Raw genomic sequence first — 20,843 nt, forward strand, 5'->3', positions numbered from 1 at the left:
AAACTATGTAGATTTTAGGGCCTTAAGGATTTTGTTAGGGATTGTTAGTTCGCGAAAGGGTACGTAGAACAGATGGCCATTAAGGGCCGAAAACTTTTCGAATAGAGACAGAACGGCAAATGCAGCGTAGGATGTCCACCAACGAGATGGATGGATGACCTGGTTAAAGCCCGAGGTTCACGCTAGATGCAGGCCGCATCCAACCGAAGCAACTGGAGGTTTATGGGGGGCCCAGTGGACGTCTTACGGCTAATGGGTAGACACATGAGCGAATATCCGCCGAGCCAAAAGTAGGTACGCGAAATCGCTCGTACCTTTCCCTTTAGGGATAACGACGATTATTTATTTATTTTGCTTTCTAGTTTTTTTATTGTTTTCTAGTTTAAGTAGATACATGTAATTAAAAAAATGTCCTACAGAAAACTGTAAATAAACAGGACATTGTTTTTGTTTCGAAAATCACATATCTTCCTTTGCTCACAAAAAGGTTGGGCTCTAAACTTCGAAGTAACGCAGCCTCTTTAAGATTAGATCCTTCAATCTTTTTGTTCGCGTCCATAGACACGGCTCTGTGGTCATTTTTTTTTTAGCTTCTTTATAGTACCGACTCACGACGTGGCCTCCATTATGGTATATTACGTGATTGCTAGTGAAGGGTTAGGTTAGCAGTTAGGTCCAGGGCTGAGAATAAAAATTATATCAGTAGGCCTTTTAAAATAAGAGGGCATGAGCCGAGAGCACATTGGGAGCTACACACACACCATTAAATGAGGGCTATCGCGTATGAATTTGCCACTAGAGGCGCTAGTGTAGCGAGAGGTCTCCGAAATGTCAAATGTCACTGTTTTTGGGTAATTTTGTGTCTATTTTGCAATACCTGAAATTAATTATGGCAAATATGCGTTACGGGGCAATGAATGTCTGTGTTTCGAGACAGTTTTGTCTTTCGGAAACTTATGTTCTCGCCTTTTTCCGAATAAAACGGGACTACGCAACACGTGGCAGCACTGTGGCAGGCGCGATATTTTTATGGTACGGTTTTAAGGTATTAAAAATGATTTAAATGTAAATTTTGTTTTCACGCCCGTAGTAATAAACTAACCGTAACCACTATACTTCAGGCAAGACCTTTGTTTACAGTGGCGCTAAACTGGTGAGCGCGAAAACGGTAACCCTCATTTCTTCAGCTCATGGTTTTCAAATGTTATGTAAGTAAGTATCCTCTGCTAAAAAGACGATACGTCAATTTGACGTCGTCAAATAACGACTACCACGATTTTTATCAACAACGATTATTTGCGAGTGCCATATTACAAGTCCAACTCCCGTAATTCATGATGTGCGTTCTGTCTGTCAGTCAATCAGTCAGTCACGTTGTTTATATCTATACAAGAAAACTAAATCGCAATGTCGTTGGAAACTCGAAACAAAAGATCGGTTTTCTTTTTTTTTCTTTATGAGAATCTTCAGGAAAATGAAGAAAACCGACGAGACCCGAGCGACTTTAACATTCTAGCAAAGTAGTATACCTTCCGCCGCCTAACTGCCTAAAAGTTCATTGCCCCGACTAGTACCACAAAAACTATAAAGGTATAATTCCAATAATTGAATAGGCACTATACCGTTAAGCGATTCGAACAATCCGGGAGTAACGCAAAGAGGTCCCATAAAAAATGTATCTCAAAAATGCGTCAAAACTGAGTATTAAGTAATGAACTTTTAAGCAGATTTATATGGCGCGTGGTATAGTAAAGATAATAATAATATAACAAAGAGACTTAAGAATGTTCGAGTGAAAAAGCAGAAACGAATCGCCAATGAAGGTTTTCACTGCGGCGAAAATCGCTAGATGGCGTTAGTATCGTGAGCTCCGTTTGACGTTTGCTCGTGATTGGTTAGAAACTAAACAAGCCAATCGCAAGCAAACGTCAAACGTCAAATGAACCTCACGATACTAACGCCATCTAGCGATATTTCGCCGCAGTGAAACCCTCATTGTTTTAAATTGTCATCTTGTCACGGCGATTCTGATTTCTTCAGCGTTTTAGTGACAACCCTAAGGTTCCATGTGCGTGCACGCACCCAATTACGCCACCCTGTGACTACATAACAGCGTAAGCGTCCATCAAAGTACAGCTCATACGTCTTTTTGTACATTGGCTGTATCCTGCGAGCCAGAGGGCTCCAAAAGGCGTCAATGTTTTTACAAATCGAGTACCATGGGCACCGCAACAACCGAACGATATTTCTTTTGTTTTTGAAGGGGTCGTTGTAACAGGCAATCTGTGTTTAAGTGCGTGCTCCAGATAAGGTGGGGGATAGGGTTATTCGAATGTATATAGGTATCTTTGTCTTATCTTTGAGGGCTATGCTAAGAGTTTCTCCACGGGATTGAATCAGAAATGAGGAGCTAAGCGAATTAGCTCGAAGTGGCAATGGGCAAGCCATATAGCACAGAGAACAGATGATCGTTGGGGCCGATAAGTACTCGAATGGAGATCGATGAACGGCAAGCGCAGCGTAAGACCACCAACCAACGAGATGGACGGATGACCTGGTTAAAGTCGTGAGTTCACGGTGGACGCAGGCCGCTTCCAGCCGAAGCAACAGGATAAATGTGGTGCATAAAAAGATTTCTCGCTTAAAGATAAGAGTTTTACGGATCAAAGAGACCAAAGTTAGGGAGAAAACTAGGCTGATAGTTTTTAATCTGTCATCTCCCAGGATAACAGGATCAAAGGAATTTGGGCACAAATTTGTGCCTCTGGGAGAGGACAGGTTAATGATTATTTAGCTATTTAGTTTTTATTTAAGGATAATGTAAAGTTCTGGCGCGATTGCCATAAACAGAGCAAAATCAAACTGAGAGCGGCATTTTATACTTACTGATGTTTATATTAAGTATTGTAAAAGTAACATTCCAAATGAAACAGTAATTTAAATATTTCCACAATTACCACCAACATAGCGTGCAAGAGTTCTCTTTGTTGTCAAATTAGGCTTTTCGTTCGAACTTCAAATTCACAGTGGTTTCTTAAAAAGTTAAAAAGGTCTTTTATAGTGCCGTAAAAAAGTATCAGAGATAATTTAAAATAAAAGCAGACGCGTTTTTCGGCTTAATTATCTTTAGAACAATTCATTCGGTAATTTATAAGGGTAGCGAAATAAATGGCACTAACTTTGACAAGGGGGTGATAGTGCTACCACCTGCTTTTAGCAAAGGGAGTTCATGCTTTACCAAAACACATTCTATCCTCCAAGGTTCAAAGTTGGTTTTCATTTTTGTTCATTTTATTGTATTGTTGTCTTTATTGCATCAAATATCGATCGATGTGTAGTTTGATGTGGCTGTTTGCTTACAATCTGAAACGCGTTTTATAAAAAAAAGCATAGACAATCTAGAGGTAATAGCCCCGGCCGGTTTAAAGGGACTGGCTGGAATGTTACTGGATTAGAAGAAAATAAAGCGGGCATAGACAAGGACGGTTTGTTTTTTACCGGGATCGTGGGCTTGAGATCGTCTTGATGTAATGCCGTAAATGCCTTTTTGTAATTTTATGGAAGAGTTGTATACTGAACGCGTGACAATATTATTAATTTAGACGACCAGATGGCCTAGTGGTTAGAGAACATGACTACGAAGCTTGAGGTCCCGGGTTCGATTCCCGTGTCGGGCCAGATATTTGTATGAAAATTACGTATGTTTGTTCTCGGGTCTTGGGTGTTTAATATGTATTTAAGTATGTATCTATCTATAAAATTATATTTATCCGTTGCTTAGTACTCATAACACAAGCTTTGCTATGCTTACTTTGGGACTAGGTCAATTGGTGTGAATTGTCCCGTGATATTTATTATTATTATTAATTGTAACCTTAGCGTGTGAAGAATGATAATTTCATAAACAATAACAAAGGACATTTTAGTATTTCTTTATTGGATAATTTTGAGCAATTTTCATCCCTTTGGTAATATAAGAAAGAAAGAAAAAGAAAAAAGAAATTCATTCACATTCACAAAGACACACAAATACAACAAAATTAAAAATATGACAGTTTATTTCAACAATTACATTTGAAATTTACCACGAGCTTTGCGAAGGCAAACATCGTGAGGAAACCTGCATAAACCTGAGAAACAATTCAATGGTGGGTGTGAAGTTCCCAATCCGCACTGGGCCCGCGTGGGAACTATGGCCCAAGCCCTCTTGTTCTGAGAGGAGGCCTGTGCCCAGCAGTGGGACGTATATAGGCTGGGATGATGATGAGTTTATTTCAACATAAAATTACTAAACCAATTCAGATCAAAAATATAGCACATGGAAAGATACTCCGGGAAAAATAAGGTTCCCACGGCAAACAAATTCTTCGTAGATGAAATAGTATAGTATGAAACAGCTAGTGCTACGACTTCTACGAGTAGGTAGGTATATCTATCTCTATATAAAATGTATAATAAATCATACTTAATTTTGATACTTATGTATAGGTAATAAAAAAAAACATAGTCTCCAAAATTACAGTATTTTTTCTCTCGTTCTATTTTTTAAACCATCGTCACAGACCGCTGGGCAACGGCACACGTTCATATAATACATATAAACATATAATTGTCGGGGTGGCATCTGGCGGGGTGAACGACCCGGGGTGCGCGGGAGTCGATAGCACTACCGGGTTCATAGGACAGGGGTAGCAGCCCCGTTTTAATACCTAGTTACATTCACGGGAAGGCGGGGAGCGTCATCCAACTAATGTATACCAAATTTCAAATTTATCCACTGTAAATGGGCTAACTAAAAAAGCCGAGTTTGGACTTGCAAGAAAAATCGAGCTAGTTGCAATACATTGCGAGGCCGTGAAGCCAACGAGTTTGTAGTGGTCAACCGAGCGCCGCAATGTAATGACTGCACGATTTTTCTTGAAAGTCTGAACTCGGCTTAAGATTTCCGAGATTTGACCCAACCAAACCAACATGGAAGCCAATGGAAACCAATAAGGAAGCCGTGGTGGCAGAGTGGTTTGACCTATGGCCTCTCAAGCAGAGGTTCGTGGGTTCAAACCCCGGCTCGCACCTCTGAGCTTTTCGAAATTCATGTGCGGAATTATATTTGAAATTTACCACGAGCTTTACGGTGAAGGAAAACATCGTGAGGAAACCTGCACAAACCCGCGAAGCAATTCAATGGTGTGTGTGAAGTTCCCAATCCGCACTGGGCCCGCGTGGGAACTACTGCCCAAGCCCTCTCATTCTGAGGGGAGGCCTGTGCCCTGCAGTGGGACGTATATAGGCTGGGATGATGATGACGATGATGAAACCAACATGGCATGGCGAGCTTTACGGCGAAGGAAAACATCGCGAGGAAACCTGCACAAACCTGCGAAGGAATTAAATTGTGTGTGAAGTTTCGAATCCGCACTGGGAACTACGGCCCAAGCCTTCTCATTCCGAGAGGAGGCCTATACCCAGCAGTGGGATGTACCTATGTAGACAGGGATGATGATGATGATGAACATGACAATCTTGTAAAAAAAGCTTGTAAAAAACCATAGACAAACTTAAAAGATCTTACCTAGTGTCAATGGCCAAATGAAATCGGAATGGCGGAAAGGTCAAACGTCGCTTGAACCATGTGCAGCTAAATGGTGCGTCCGTGGTGCAAGTCACCAGCGAACCGAGCCTAGTTCTAGGGTATTTTTTATTGGGTTGTTACACACATTCATTTATTTATTAGCCAATGTGACAGCATTACAGTTCGCACCAATGCGCTTTAAATTTAACATAAAACAACAAAAACAAAAATAATATTATGTAATAACAACACTATTACCATTACTTAATCACAATAAAAAAAAAAGTTATTTAGGGATTTTTTATACCTACAAAAGATGACAAAGATAACCCAGTGGTTACAAAACCTGACTACGAAACTTGAAGACCCGGGTTTGATCCCCATTCAGGCAGATATTCTTATGGAAAATACTAATGTTTGTTCTGTATTTGTTAAGTATGCATTTAAGTATATTATCGGTTACCTAGTATAAAAAACCCATAACACAAGCTTTGGGACTATATCCTGTTGTATCTATTTTTTATTTATTTTAGTTCACATTTATGGTATAAGTTAGGATTAGGATGCATCTAAACGAGCGGTGAAGACACGTTGCATTCAGTAAATAATTGTAAACACAAAATATGACAAAGTGGAACGCTCAAATCAGTAGGTCCATCCGTAGTAATTCATACATGAACGAGTCCGCTCCCGCTGCCGCTTGTGACTCGGTACCTGCGCCCGCGCAGCGTGACGCACCGTTAACGTACACGGCGCACGTTAGATAAACACATGTCAATCTAACACTACGTAGCACTAACCGTTGCCTACTGAAAATTTTCTTTTTCTTATCGTTATGAACATTCGTAACATGCAGTACTTGCTATCAGCAATTTTAATAAAAATAAATAAAGGTGTGTGCCCACTAGTGATGTAACGAATGTCATTTATTGAACATTCGCGAATGCGAATATCTGCTACCGACATTCGCGAATGCGAATATTCCATTTTTCGTTCTGCCGCCAAATTGTCTATGGCAGTCTCGTTCGAACGAAGTGCGTTCCGTTTGTATTTTGTTCCGAGAATTACCGAGTTTATACGAAGGCTTCGCCTACCTAATACCTAATACCAAATGATTAAGTGAATACTGATAATGTGATTACAAGGTTGTTTTTTTTTGTATAAAAAATATAAGAAATTAATTTATTTTGATTTTATTAACCTACTTATCTAATAATTGTATTTTTTACTGATATTCATATTCGCAAAACATTCGCAGAAATTTTGCGAATGCGAACGCGAATATGCAAAAATATGCGAATATTCGCGAATGCGAATGCGAATATTCGTTACATCACTAGTGCCCACTAGTTCCATTTCCTTGTTCAGTCCTCACCTTGAAGAAGGAAGGAACTGGTTGTGTGGCTGGCAATAAGCAAAACAGCACCCAGCCATTTTCACCATTGCAGTCGGCACAACTGCACGCAAACTGCACGCTGGCTGCGATTGAAATAACCATTCGGCGTCGCAGTTACGTTGCAGTCGGAATGCAGTCTGCAGGTACTGGTCTTAAAATATCTGGCCGGAGTATCACATCTAGTCTGCTTACATACAGAAGGTAGGAGGGAGCTACTACCTAAATGATAACTATAAAACCGGCCAAGTGCGAGTCGGACTCGCGCACGAAGGGTTCCGTACCATTATCTATCAACATTAGACATTTATTAGCAAAAAACGGCAAAAAAACAAGTTTGTTGTATGGGAGCCCCTTTAAATATTTATTTTATTTTAATTTAATAATTTATTTTTAAAGTGATTACACCTACAACTAAAGATTCTGTTAATATTTCAAGCGTCTACCTGTTGCCGTATAATAATATCAAGCAAACGGCAAAATAATCACGTTTGTTGTATGGGAGCCCCCCTTCAATATTTATTTTATTTTGTTTTTAGTATTTGTTCTTATAGCGGCTACAGTAATACATAATCTGTGAAAATTTCAAGTGCCTAACTATTACGGCTCAAGAGATAGAGCCCTGTGACAGACGGACGGACAGACAGACAGCGGAGTCTCCACCCTTTGGGTACGGAGCCCTAAAAATCCACCATTTCGCCCGCAAGGCCGCAATCAACCGCCTAGCGCTTGGCCTTATATTAACTATTCAAACACTTGACCTTAGCTTTTTTCCGAGTCGCATGCGCAACCGTAGCTTCACGCGCGACCGACCGCAAGGAAGTGATATTTAACAGGGCTACTTGATTCTGTCAGTTGCATATTGACAGGATGTTGTGCAACGGATTAGTTGTACTCAAGTGTTGACAAGAGACATGTCTATGCTTGAAAGGTTTAGGTAATAATTAACTAAAAGTAAGTAGTTTTGCAGGTGGTAGGACCTTGTGCAACCACCATCTTGCTTACTAATCCTGCCGTGAAGCAGCAGTGCTTGCGTGAGTTAAGACAAATTTGGCACTTGAGGTATTATACAGGCCTTGTCTAATCTAAATAGGTGTTTATGTGGTTCTCTACCATCAGGACCTTGCTAAGTAATAAATAAAAAGTAAACAAAACAACGTCAATCGGTGCCTTAAATATTGAAATTTTACCATCTAAACATTTACACGGGGAAGAAAACATCGTAAGGAAACCGTGTCATAACCTCACCGAAACGATTCAATGGTGCGTGCGAAGTTCCCAATCCGCACTGGGCCGCGTGGGACTATGCCAACCCTCTTGTTCTGAGAGGAGGCCTGTGCCCAGCAGTGGGATGTATATAGGCTGGGATGATGATTAGTCTAAGAGTAGTTTGTATTGCAAATATTGCAATGATAGATAAGTAAAATGTTTAAATACCTACTTGAATGTGCCAAATCTGGCAGCTGCAGTTTGTTTACCTATTTACCTAAACCTAAACCTTTCAAGATGCGAAGACATCATCAAGTTTTTAAGAATTTTGTAGCCAAAATGGCAAAACGGAACCCAGTTACGCCATGTCTGTCTGTCCATGTGTCATTTTTATATGAAAAGGGGCAAACGAGCAGGCGGTTTACCAGACGGAAACCAATCACCATTCTTGATAAAGATTGATCTAATTTTTGATACTAAATTATGGATAATTTTATTTAACTACTGGCAACCCTAAATGGGTACTTTAATCCATATTGAAAAAGCATTTTCTGCCAAAGTAATTTGCAAATATCACAACCACAGCATGATCCTACCACCTTTACAATAAACACAACCATAGAGCAATTTTATTATTTTTAATAGTAGCGCATACGGGCTCATTGTGAGCCCGTACCATAGACCACAGCCGTAAAAGTTGTCTATGGTTTTTTTTTCACCGGGCGTGGGTTAGATTTTTTTTGGGCGACGAAGTGAGCATCGTTCTTTTTCTGGTCACTACTATGTTTATATAAATCGAGAAGTATATCAGCTTTGCCCTACTCCCTACCTCGTGGTAATTTCTGAAAATCCCTTAGTACACTTCTAGAATTCAAAAAAGAATGTCTAGTCTAACAAAATTTTAAGTCTAAAGCCGGCTTTAGCCTTGAGGTCTTATTAACCCCCGACGCAAAAAGAGGGGTGTTATAAGTTTGACCGCTATGTGTCTGTATGTCTGTGTGTGTGTCTGTCTGTGCCACCATAGCTCTTAAACAGGTGGACCGATCTGAATGCGGTTTTTTATTTGATAGCTGATTTTCTAGCGATGGTTCTTAGACATGTTTTATCAAAATCGGTTTTGAGATATTGAACTTTGAAGAGACAAAGTGGGGGGGGGGTTCGAACTTTTTGTTGGTTAGGTTATTTTCTAACGTACTTGGAATCCCAATCGTTTTCATCACTACTTTCTGTCACCTATGTCGAATGAAGAAAGAGATAGCGAATGCGATTGCGGACGTCAGCGCTTGAGACAATACTGCCTCAAGCTCTATACTACGAAGTGCAAAATTCCAACTTCGTATCATGCGTCCCGCTTACGTTATAATTATTTAATACGAGAATGAGAGCGACGGTACGATACGAACTTCGATTATCTAATTTCGTAGTAGCTCTCTGTACCACTACCGTGAGTTTACAGCAGGGCTACTACGAAACTCGAAAATCGAAGTTCGTGTCGTACCGTCCCTCTCGCTCTCGTATTAAATAGTATAAGTGTCAGAGGGACCGCACGACACGAACTTCGAGTTTCGAGTTTCGTAGTAGCCCTGCTGGGACCGAACTCGATAGCGACAGCGTATAGTATTTGTAGAGGCGCTGTACAATTCTCCATACAAATAATTTACGCCGTCGCTATCGAGTAGGGTCACTGTAAACTCATGGTAGTGAGTGGTACTGTTTTAGATGCGTGCGATAGACATCGGTTACAAGCTTATACCATACTGGCGTCAGTTGAGACCATCATTCTGGTTTCCTGTCATTCATTGACAAATATTATTGAATACATTCACCTTTCATCAGTCCGTCAGTCCGAAAAGGTTACACGTCTTTTTGTATTTTTTATTTCAACTCCAATTGTTGTTACTTTTACGGTCATCCCGTAAAATCCATATCGAAAATACAAACTGAAAGAGATGCACAGAAAAACCAGAAAAAGAAACCAGCGCTGGGAGTCGAACCCAGGTCCTCAGCATTCCGTGCTGCGTGCTATACCCCTACAGTAACACTGGACAGGAGTACAGACACAAATTTCTCCTATGCACCAAATATCTCAGCTTGTTTGCTTCTTATTTAGTCAGTTAAGCAGCGACACTAGCGACATCTATGTTTTAGCCCTCATCGAGAAACTTTCAACACTCCATCGGAACTAACCGCTCACCCGGACAAGAGATGTCGCTATTAAGCAATCAAATTAAGATTGGTTTTTGGAGTCTTTTTGTATTTTATAATTCAACTCCAAATTTTGTTTCTCTCGTCTCGTTTCGTTTCGTTGTGTTCGTCTCGTCGTGTTGTGTAGTATGATGGATTGAAATGACGCCAGAATCAGCGTGTACCTAACCACCATGTAACCGAGATATAACCGATGGATGATCTGTCAGTCAATCAGTCAGTAGAAGTCATTTATAGTGTCTCTCTCTCTTTCTATCGACCTCGAGCAAAACGTGGTCCTCATTTGGCCTATTTTTTCGCTCTCATACAGTAATCATACATTTTTATTCTTCAACCACAAACAACCGTAATACGAAAGTCAATATAACTTTCGCTCTCATAAACGAAAAGGAAACCAATTTCTTCGTACATTTTCCCACGAGCGCTATCATAAAAGTTCAAAGAACTTGTCTATGCTCAAGGTGATACAAAATGGCGGGTGACGTAAGTTTTTTTTTTAAATCAGGCTTAAGAATAAAGAGTACTGCCATAGGTAAAAAAAATAATAGGTAGATTATCTGTTGGATAATAGTACTCGTACTGGCCGTCTGGGGAAGAACCTCCCCTTTACAAATAAATAGGTACGAAAAGTTGCTTTGATTGTTAGTGTACAAAGTAGGCTGTAGGCCGCGGTAATTGCTCACCATTTGGGGAGCCGTGAGCTTGTTTGACACCAATGGTTGTCACCATTTATAATATGTTAGTTATATAGACACTAGCAATGTGGACTCAACATTTTCGCTAGGCTACCCGGTGTGAGAGACACGTGGATTAGGTATGACTACAGATCACAGAGCAAAAACAAACTGTTTTTGCTCTGTGCTACAGATACAATCCTCAGAGTTGGAGTTAGGGTTGCCAACTTTACTGTTAAAAACAGTGTTATACTGTGAGCAAAAACAGACTGTTTTTGCTCTGTGCTACAGATACAATCCTCAGACTTGGAGTTAGGGTTGCCAACTTTACTGTTAAAAACAGTGTTGCTCTGTGAGCAAAAACAGACTGTTCTTGCTCTGTGCTACAGATACAATCCTCAGAGTTGGAGTTAGGGTTGCCAACTTTACTGTTAAAAACAGTGTTATACTGTTTCTCACAACATTTTAAGTAAATATAAGTACACAACATACTGTTTTCAACATCAAAATGCCTATACGAAGCATACAATAAGTCAGTGCAGCATAATCACAATAGTGGTGTTTCAGAATGAAGCGGCTTATGTAAAAATTAAAAATTAGCTCCTTATTTCTTTTAATTTTAGTTTTGATTCTGCCAACATCTATAAGGCTTTTAAAAATGATACTAAATTGATAAGTTGTGCGTGAAGCGCCCAAAAATCTGTCTTTAAAACATACAAGAGAATACTGTTCATTCTTCTAAAACACTGTTTATTTCCCTTCTCAGACTTAAACATACTTTATTTATTTAAAAAAAAGTTGGCAACCATAGTTGGAGTATACGCTTTGCCATACTCTAGTCAGCATCATGTAAAAAATTTAGGCATATCGGTGGAAATCGAGTTGTTACGATGCTAGCCACCTATCACCTTGACAATAACTATATCTACCCTACAAATGTATATACTTGACTACCTTAATTCCTCACTCTGTTCGGAGGAGGGGGGAGGGTCGGCGGCGGTAGGTTACATACAAGTGTAGTAACATATTAGTTTTTCCAGTAAAACAAAAATTTACAGAAGTTTATAAGTGTTACAAAGATTTGTAGAACGGGTTTCGATTTTGTTTGATATTAATGTACCTAAAGAGCGCACAAGAAATAATTAAAAAAATGCTGAAATTGTATTCCACTCTCATTACTGACAAATTGCCAAAATTCCTGACATGTCAGGAAAATTCTCGACTGGTAACCCTATCCTATCAGCAAAAGGTAATGTCCGCCTGACGCGATCAAAATTAAAAATATACATAACATACCTATAGCTGCGTAGATATACATATAATACTTAGGTATATATCTTTTATTAAATAGGTAAGTACGAATTTAGTTTTATTATTGCGAAATTGAAAATACAAACTGAAATATAGATGCACAGAAAAAACAGAAAAATAAGACCATCACTGGGAATCGAACCCAGGTCCTCGGTAATCCGTACCGCGTGCTATACCGCTACAACACTGATGGCCATGGTTTTACGGGATGACCGTAAAAGTAAAAATTTGGAATTGAAATAAAAAATACAAAAAGATTCCAAAAAAACAATCTTAATTTATTATTGCGCTTACCTTGCCCAAAACAAACTATTCAAAAGTATAAAAACAATGTTCTCAAGATATTCAAGAACACATACCTATACATATATTATGCATTTAAACATAATAGGTATATATCTTGCTCAATTATTTCATAGTTCTCATACACGTATGTTTTTTTTCCATACTGTGCACGAAACATTCGTTATTTAAATTTATCTCAGCAGACGTCATATCAACCAGTGTTTATATTGCTTGCTCCCTCGCACTCATGACGCGTTGCTAAGGCAAAGCGAGACGGCAATAGCCCGATGGCGGGAAGACATTCTAACCTAAGTACAAAGTTCCACAAATAGCATAAGTTAAAAAATAATAATAGAAGATTATAATCTTCGCAACTTGATAACTGTATGATAAAAGCAGGATGACATCTTAAAAAAAACTATAGACCATTAGACTAGAGTATTTTTGCAAAAAACTCCTAACGGCTAGATTTAGCAAAATTGATTCCAAATTTGCATGTATTGTATGAAACGCCGGACAAATCGCCAAATCAGCATGGCTAAAACGGCAACACTGATAAAAAAACTGCCTTAGCTCAATAATATCAAAGCCGGACGTGGCCGGACGCAAATATACCTACATAGTGTTAATAAGTATATATAATAAATAGGCCAATAATCTTCAGTTGCGATATTTCGTTTTAAAGATAATTTTAAAAGATGAATGAATTAATTACTTATGTTATCAGTTGTTCCACATAACGAAAGTTTCTCATTGAAAATTGGAACTTTGTGATAAGGATAAGCATGAGCATGGCCAACTTGTATTGGCGATTTCGTTAACAATAATAAGACCAAACACTTTTGGGTGTGACTCAAGAAGTGTCAATGCTTTAGAGAAAAATATAAGTCATAATCATAATTTAACACATCCGATATAAATAAAATAAGCTACCTAATAGAATATCCTTAAAATTTGACATTGCATATACTACAAAATAGTAAATATAAATGCCGATGTAAGTATGTAAACAAAGTGGTAAAAAAACAGTTCGAGCGTAGCGGGGCGGGATAGACTTAGGGGTTAAAATTAAACTTTTTTCACTTACCCAGAGCACTGGCAATTGTTTTCACACGTATTACTGCTTTCACCCCACATTTTGATACACATAAAGTTCTCACAACACAATCACAAGTCCATAATTCAGTCTTATTTCTCTCTCACAGCTGATTTTCTCTGGAGCGCGGTGCGCCGCAGTCACGTCCGAACTACGGTTGGCGGGCGACTGACTGACTGATCAAATTTTAAATTCCCGTGACTTCGTTTCTCGTCCTGTCGCGCTCGCGCTTCTCGCGCGCTACCCCTCCGTCCTACCTAGGAGCGACGTGGTAGAAAAAACCTACTACTGTGGTAGGTTTTTAAGTATTGTGTTGCAGATTTTGTAACGTATTTGGACGTGGTATTTTTAGGACTAAATAGGAAAATTGAACGGTTTCGATTTTTATATGCTTTATTTTCGCATTTTGTTTTTTTATTTTATATTTAACAAGGAGGGTCGTGGGTTCTAACCCCGGCTCGCACCTCTGAGTTTTTCGAAATTCATGTGCGGAAGTACATTTGAAATTTACGACGAGCTTTGCGGTGAAGGAAAACATCGTGAGGAGCCCTACACAAACCTGCGAAGCAATTCAATGGTGCGTGTGAAGTTCCCGATCCGCACTGGGCCCGCGTGGGAACTATGGCCCAAGCCCCCTTGTTCTGAGAGGAGGCCTGTGCTCAGCAGTGGGACGTATATAGGCTGGGATGATGATGATTTAACAATGATACCTATTAAGGTACTTTTCTGTAGATGACTAATTTGTTTTAAATAATGCGTTTCGTTTTCAAATTCGCTAATTTGTATTTAGATATAAAAAATAAATAACAATATTTCATTTAAAAACTCAAGCACGTGCAAAAAAATACTTCATTATCTCTCCTGTGTCAATTTTTGTTTACTTTTTCCTAGTAACTATATTTTAAGACAACTTCTAATTATTTTATATTTAAATCTTATTCCTGTGGTTTATTTTTGAAGTGTGTGATCAACTTATGTATTTTATCGTAGATTTTTTGGTTTTAAATTTGGCAACGAAGCTGCGCCTGAGCCCACCCGTCTGGCCCCACCACCCAACTAGATCGGCTATCTTAAATCCTTGATTAAGTGACTCTGAACCTTATTACAACAGACACAACCACTAAAACGTCATCAACGTCATTCAAATGGAATGTCATACAAAAATCATATGGGAAACGAATCCTGTTTCCACACACCATAGCAAACAAAACAATAAAGTATCAACCTTAAACTGGTTCATTAGGGTGTATTTTTTAATATTCCATGCAATTCAATCCCGCACTTTACGCACACATGCTTATTCGATTCAAAGTTAAACGATAACGCCGTTTAAATTTAACAGCCATTCAAAATTATACTCTATTTAAGTTACTTAAAGTCTTCATTAAACTGCGTCTGAACCATCCTAAGTCCATACATAATATACAAAGTTATACAGCACGCGATCAGCTGACTTATGTCATCTAACACAATGACACAAGGGGACATTTTCGGATAAATTGCATTTTAAAAACTGCAAACGTTGTATGGTCGTTCCCGAGCATTCCTGTCAAATCATATGGTAGTGCTAAGAAGAATGCCTTTCGGCGCGTAAGGTCTTTATAACACCACGAAATTAACTGTGCTGGTGGCCGATACTGGAAATAAGCATTTTTCTGTTTTTGCCAATGATTGGTCCTCGTGCGAGATCCTTCCGGATTGCTACCGCGCCATCTAAATAATAATCTAACCCGCTAATCATGCCACCAAGCAGGCCTTGGTGAGGTGATGTGATTACCAGTAAATGTATAATCAAGGTATTCCCCAAAATCAAGAAGGTTATTTCTGCATTCAATTTTATCCTAACTGCGTGTGATTTGTCTTTCAAGAGGGCAACCTTAAAAGTTCTTATTCTAATTAAACAATAATGGCAATAAACCCAAATTAAGTGATTAAAGATAACTTAAAATAGCATTGCAGTAACACAGCTGTGGACCACCAGCTTCGCTAAATAAGAGATACGGATGGACTTCTTTTTGGTCATTTTAGATGAGATAATGAACGCATACCGAACACATTTTAAATTTATTTAAATTAAATGTATTCGTTGTACACGTCACTATTTAGGATTCCGTGCCTATTACCTAATATAAGGTGCCAACCGAACAGAACACTATAAATAAGGCTCAACTATCCGTTTGCCTGTGACAGGAATCGTAACAGGGAAAAGCTTGACAATTTTACAGCGTTTTTCGTTATTTTCCTCCGATTAAGATAGTACCATTGATCGGGCCATTATTAAAATAATGGCTATGGCTGCGCTACACTAAGGAATCCTTCGCGCTTAAGTCCAACTTGCACTTGACTGTTTTTGTAATAAACTAGTCTTAAAATTAAGTTATTAGCCAGACTAAATGGACCGGAGTAGTCACCTTTGCACATTTGCCGTTAATAATCAAATGACAGAAGATTTTTATTATTCTAATAACTCTCTTCAACCTGCGCGGCATCACTTCAGCGGTAGAATATAGAATGTTCTTGTTCTCTATCCCATGGGAAATTATGAATCCTTTCTATGTACACCATTATGATAGTCAAGGTCTTTTTTTTTTTAATTTGTTTGTAGGTCTTTTCTGCCAAATTTAAAGTTTCTAGCCCTGCGTTTTAGGACCGTGTTTTCTATTAATTATCATCAGCGAGTACGCTACTCTGAATTTCCTACGTTTATGATTACTCTAGTGTATTAATATCCTTTAAAGACACCATTAAGGACTTTTAAAATATAATATTTATATAGGTATCAGAATAAAAAGACATTTACTTTATTAGCTTTTATGTGTTCAATGCCCAAGTATTCTCATTAAACGTGTGTGATATTTTGTATTTTCCTTATACGATAAAGGCTAAAACTTAGAAGTGGTGAAACGGCTAAACTTAGACCAAGTTATGTTGGATTACCATGGTTTTAATTCAGCACATTTAATTACTACATTTTTAATCAGAAGCACTAATTAGTGCGCTTATAAACACATGTGGGCATGGCACACAAATAATTTTTCATAAGGTTTCGAGTTTAATTTAGACGTATAGACGCAAACATCCTTTGAGAAACATTGGTTAATAATCATCATCGCATGTTTAAGAGTACGCTTTTTGTCGGTTTACTAATGTTTTGGCGAATAACGTTTGGCAACCTGTTTCATTTCGCAACTTTTCATTTCCCAACTGTTTAATATTTCTGAAACTGTATTTTTTTTAGGATTTTTATAAAACTAACCTAACCTAACCTAAAGGGATCAAAACGATGGCCCTGAAATAAATCCTGAAATATTTACAGTTTTAGAGTTAGCGAAATGAAAAGTTGCAAAATGAAACAGGTTGCCAAACGTTACGTTGCGAAAAGGCAGTACTCGGGAGCTACGACTAGTATAAGCGAATATATATATATATAGCGTTGGATGGTAAAGAGCCGGGTTAAAAATCAAAAATAGAAATTAACATCGAAAACGATTCCTTGGTTCCTGCCAGTTTTTAACGTGTATGTAAAAGGTGAATAGTGAATCAACTCAACACTGGGTAGCAAATTTAAAAAAAAACGATTTTTAGGTAGGTACAAAAAGTACACTTAAAATTTTTTGATTATGTCACTAATCTCACTAATATTATAAATGCGAAAGTTTGTAAGTCTGTTTGTTTGTTTGTTACTTCATCACGTTCGTTCGTCTGCAGTACCTAACCATCAAGTTATAGGAATCTATCGCTAGTCTTTCGTGTATGTATGTATGTATGTAATGTATGTATGTAAACTCTTTATTGTACAAAAGAAAAGAAACAAAACACAATTGACAAACTTTGAGATAAAATTCGTGTTCTTTATTTTTGACATACAGATACTGACGAGGTCCTCGATTTCTTATCTACATTTCTGTGTCCAACGCTACCCCTCCGATAGATCTTCCCACTCTTCTAAATCACTCCTCTAGAACTACGGCTTATGGAAATTATACCACAGTCGTCCAATCAAGTCCAAGTCCAAGTTTGTGCAATCAAACATCTGCACAATGTCTTGTCAATCGGTTTGGTTCGCCTCCGGATCTTTATTTTCGCTATGATCGCCGGGAGAGACAGCTAACATAGCTCATAGCTCTCTTGGTGACTTTAAGATTGCCTTCTGCATTTACACAATACGTTAATTCTCGGGTGGATTTATGAGACTGATGTCATAGCGCAGCTTTTAAAACTATTGATAAATATAAGACTAACAATTACCTGCTTTCTTGAAAGTATGAGAAGCAACAGAGTTGTAAAAAGATAGATAAGCCAGGTAGCGGCTTAAAGATGATTGTTAATACTATTACATGGTATAAAAGTACAGTAACTTAGAGGTTTATGACCATATTATGAATTATAGCTTTAGTTTTAAATACTGTATTGTACTCGTAATACGACCAGGCTTAAGTTTTAGGTTTCAGCTCATCGCAACGGATGATGATGGATGCCAAATTCCTATCATTGTGCTTAAGTTTACCGCTAATGCAGAAACCTATAGTTTTGTTTATTGCCTGAATTATTTTAATGAGGTGGCTTTAAACGTATCATTATCATCTGTTTTGCAGTATTTAGGAATGTTTTTACTTTTACTACTTCAAAAGTCCGTATGCCGCTTACTATTGTTGAATCTTTTAGTTTTCTGCTACTTTGTTTGTATGAAATTATTTCAATGCTATCCCACGGGATATCTGCCATTTTATTGACATAAAATAAAGGTAAGCTTATATATCAATGTAAAAAAAAGCTTTCTCGTAACGAAATGCCAACTTAAAATTGGTTAATCAGTTTTATAGCGAGAAGAGGACGCAAGATTTAGTTTAACATTATCGTTTACGAATTTTATTAAATTAATGCCTATTGTTATGTTATATGCTTTAACAAGGATTGCCTACGGGTTATAAACATAAGTATTTATTTAAAGAAGTCACACCCAGGATTCTGTCACGTGTAAAGTAAACTTCCTAAAGTTATTCCGTTTTTTTCGTCTCTAGAATCAGCAGTATTAATAATTCAATACATGTTTTTGAGCCTGTTCCTACGAATGAGTTTTTTAGTCTCGACGCCAACAGCTGATCTATAGTGGATACGATTTGTATTATTATTTTCGTCTGGTCTTTGGATTTTTAATAACATGCTAAGCGTCTGATGTAAAAAGGCAAATTTAATCCTACATGGTCATCCTGTATTAACTTTGTAGCTAAAGGTGATAGGACTAGGAGACGCTTAAAACTTGCTAAGTAGTTATACAAGTGATTGTAATGATTATCACGTTTTCACCACATGATGTTTTAATATTAGCTGTGATTTTGTTTGGGGATGTTCAAACCCTCTTCCATCCATTTCAAGGGCGTCGCCATGAGGGAGCAGGGAGGGGCAGCTGCCCCTACTAGAGATTCTAAAAATTTTGCCAAATGTAAAGCAACCAAACCAGTCCTAAGTCTTTGACTTGACTTGCTTGATCGATCATTCCCGTACGTCGAAACCGAAACTCGAATGAATTCACCAATTCCAATAAATACCTGCAATTCATACTTTTCTCATTCTCCATATCAACATCAGACGGAGTCTCAGGCAAGGGCTATCCTATCCCTAAAATAAGTATATTTTCTTTCAACGACTAATTAGCAAAATTGTCTAATAGCCATGGTTCCGCATTTGTGCAAAACTAACTCCACATCTGGACCCTCGAGACATTCTCAGAATTCATATTTGGTCATCTCTTGTTTTTTTTTTATCTCAACCGGAAACTGCTATGAATGGGTACGCGCAGCTCTTCGAGTGTCTTAATTAAACGATAGCCTTGAGCTGGGACCTTAGAATGCAATTTCACTGGAGAAGGGAGAGGAAGTTCAGAATCGATCGAGCAATCATAATCAGTTGAAATTCACGTTATCTATACTTATTATATATTAACTGACTGACTGACAAACAACGCACAGTCTGAAGTTCTAAACCATACACCAGTGATACAAAAAAATAAAGAAAGATAGAGAGGTTTATTTGGTTCCATCTCAGTACCACCACTTTACAGTAATAAAACTAAAACTAGCAATAAAACTAAGTTACATGGTGAAACCATGGTGGTGTGTCTATTTTCCGCAAACTGACGTCTGTGTGCACTTTTGCGTAACTGAAAAGTGACCATTCTTTCAAGAGTGTACCAACATGTAAATACGAAGGTGAACTGAAAAGGCTCCCCGACATGCACTCATGACTGGCATTGTATCACCATGCAAAGCTTCCGGTATAGGGCCGTGGGACTATCTGATATAGGTACCGATAATGACGTAACTGATAAACTAACGGCTGATAGCGATGTCAAAGACACGAGCTTTTGGACTTTTGAAGTAGACTAACTTCCAGTCGGACCGGTTTACATTAGCTTAGCGCGCGCGTAAAGCATAAGATGACTTAATGTACGAGAAGTTATCCTTCCTCTTGTTTAGTTGGATTTTAGGCTGTTTGAAATTTAGTACTAGTGATGTAACGAATGTCATTTTTTGAACATTCGCGAAAGCGAATGCGAATATTCAGTTTTTCGTTCTCGCGCCAATGTCTATAGCAGTCTCGTTCGAACGAAGTGCGTTCCGTTTGTATTTTGTTTCGAGAACTTCTTACAGTCAAAGTCAAAGTCAAAATATCTTTATTCAACTTAGGCTATAACAAGCACTTATGAATGTCAAAAAAAATCTACCACCGGTTCGGAAAAACCTCTGTTGAGAAGAATCCGGCAAGAAACTCAACGAGGTATTAAGTATTTGTCTTATAATATAAATTCTATGAAAAAATAATTGTTAAGCTTCATTGCCGAAAGTAAAGTAAATAAATAAACAATACCAAATAATTAAGTGAAGACTAATAATGTCAATGCGAGGGTGTTACTTTTTCTTGTTTTAAAATTATAAGAAATGAACGGATTTTAATTTTATTAACCTACTATTATATAATAATTGTATTTTTTTCTGATAAGTATTTATATTCGAAAAACATTCGCAGAAATTTTGCGAATGCGAATATTCGTTACATCACTATTTAGTACGATTTCAAGTAAAGCTTCTGCGGAGATAGACA

General features: G+C 38.0%; 1 protein-coding gene across 1 annotated transcript in view; it reads right to left on the reverse strand.

Annotated features, from left to right (window-relative positions):
• LOC141444535 (uncharacterized) overlaps nucleotides 1-13,926 on the reverse strand; it is a 49,849-nt gene extending 35,923 nt beyond the window's left edge. Inside the window, exon 1 of the mRNA XM_074110092.1 lies at nucleotides 13,734-13,926. Within this exon, the coding sequence (XP_073966193.1) occupies nucleotides 13,734-13,795 (62 nt within the window). The 5' untranslated portion in view covers nucleotides 13,796-13,926. The remainder of the gene's footprint in view (nucleotides 1-13,733) is intronic.
• Nucleotides 13,927-20,843: the final 6,917 nt, after the last annotated feature.

Source organism: Choristoneura fumiferana, chromosome 30, assembly GCF_025370935.1.
Source record: "Choristoneura fumiferana chromosome 30, NRCan_CFum_1, whole genome shotgun sequence".
NCBI classification, from domain to species: Eukaryota; Metazoa; Arthropoda; class Insecta; order Lepidoptera; family Tortricidae; genus Choristoneura; species Choristoneura fumiferana.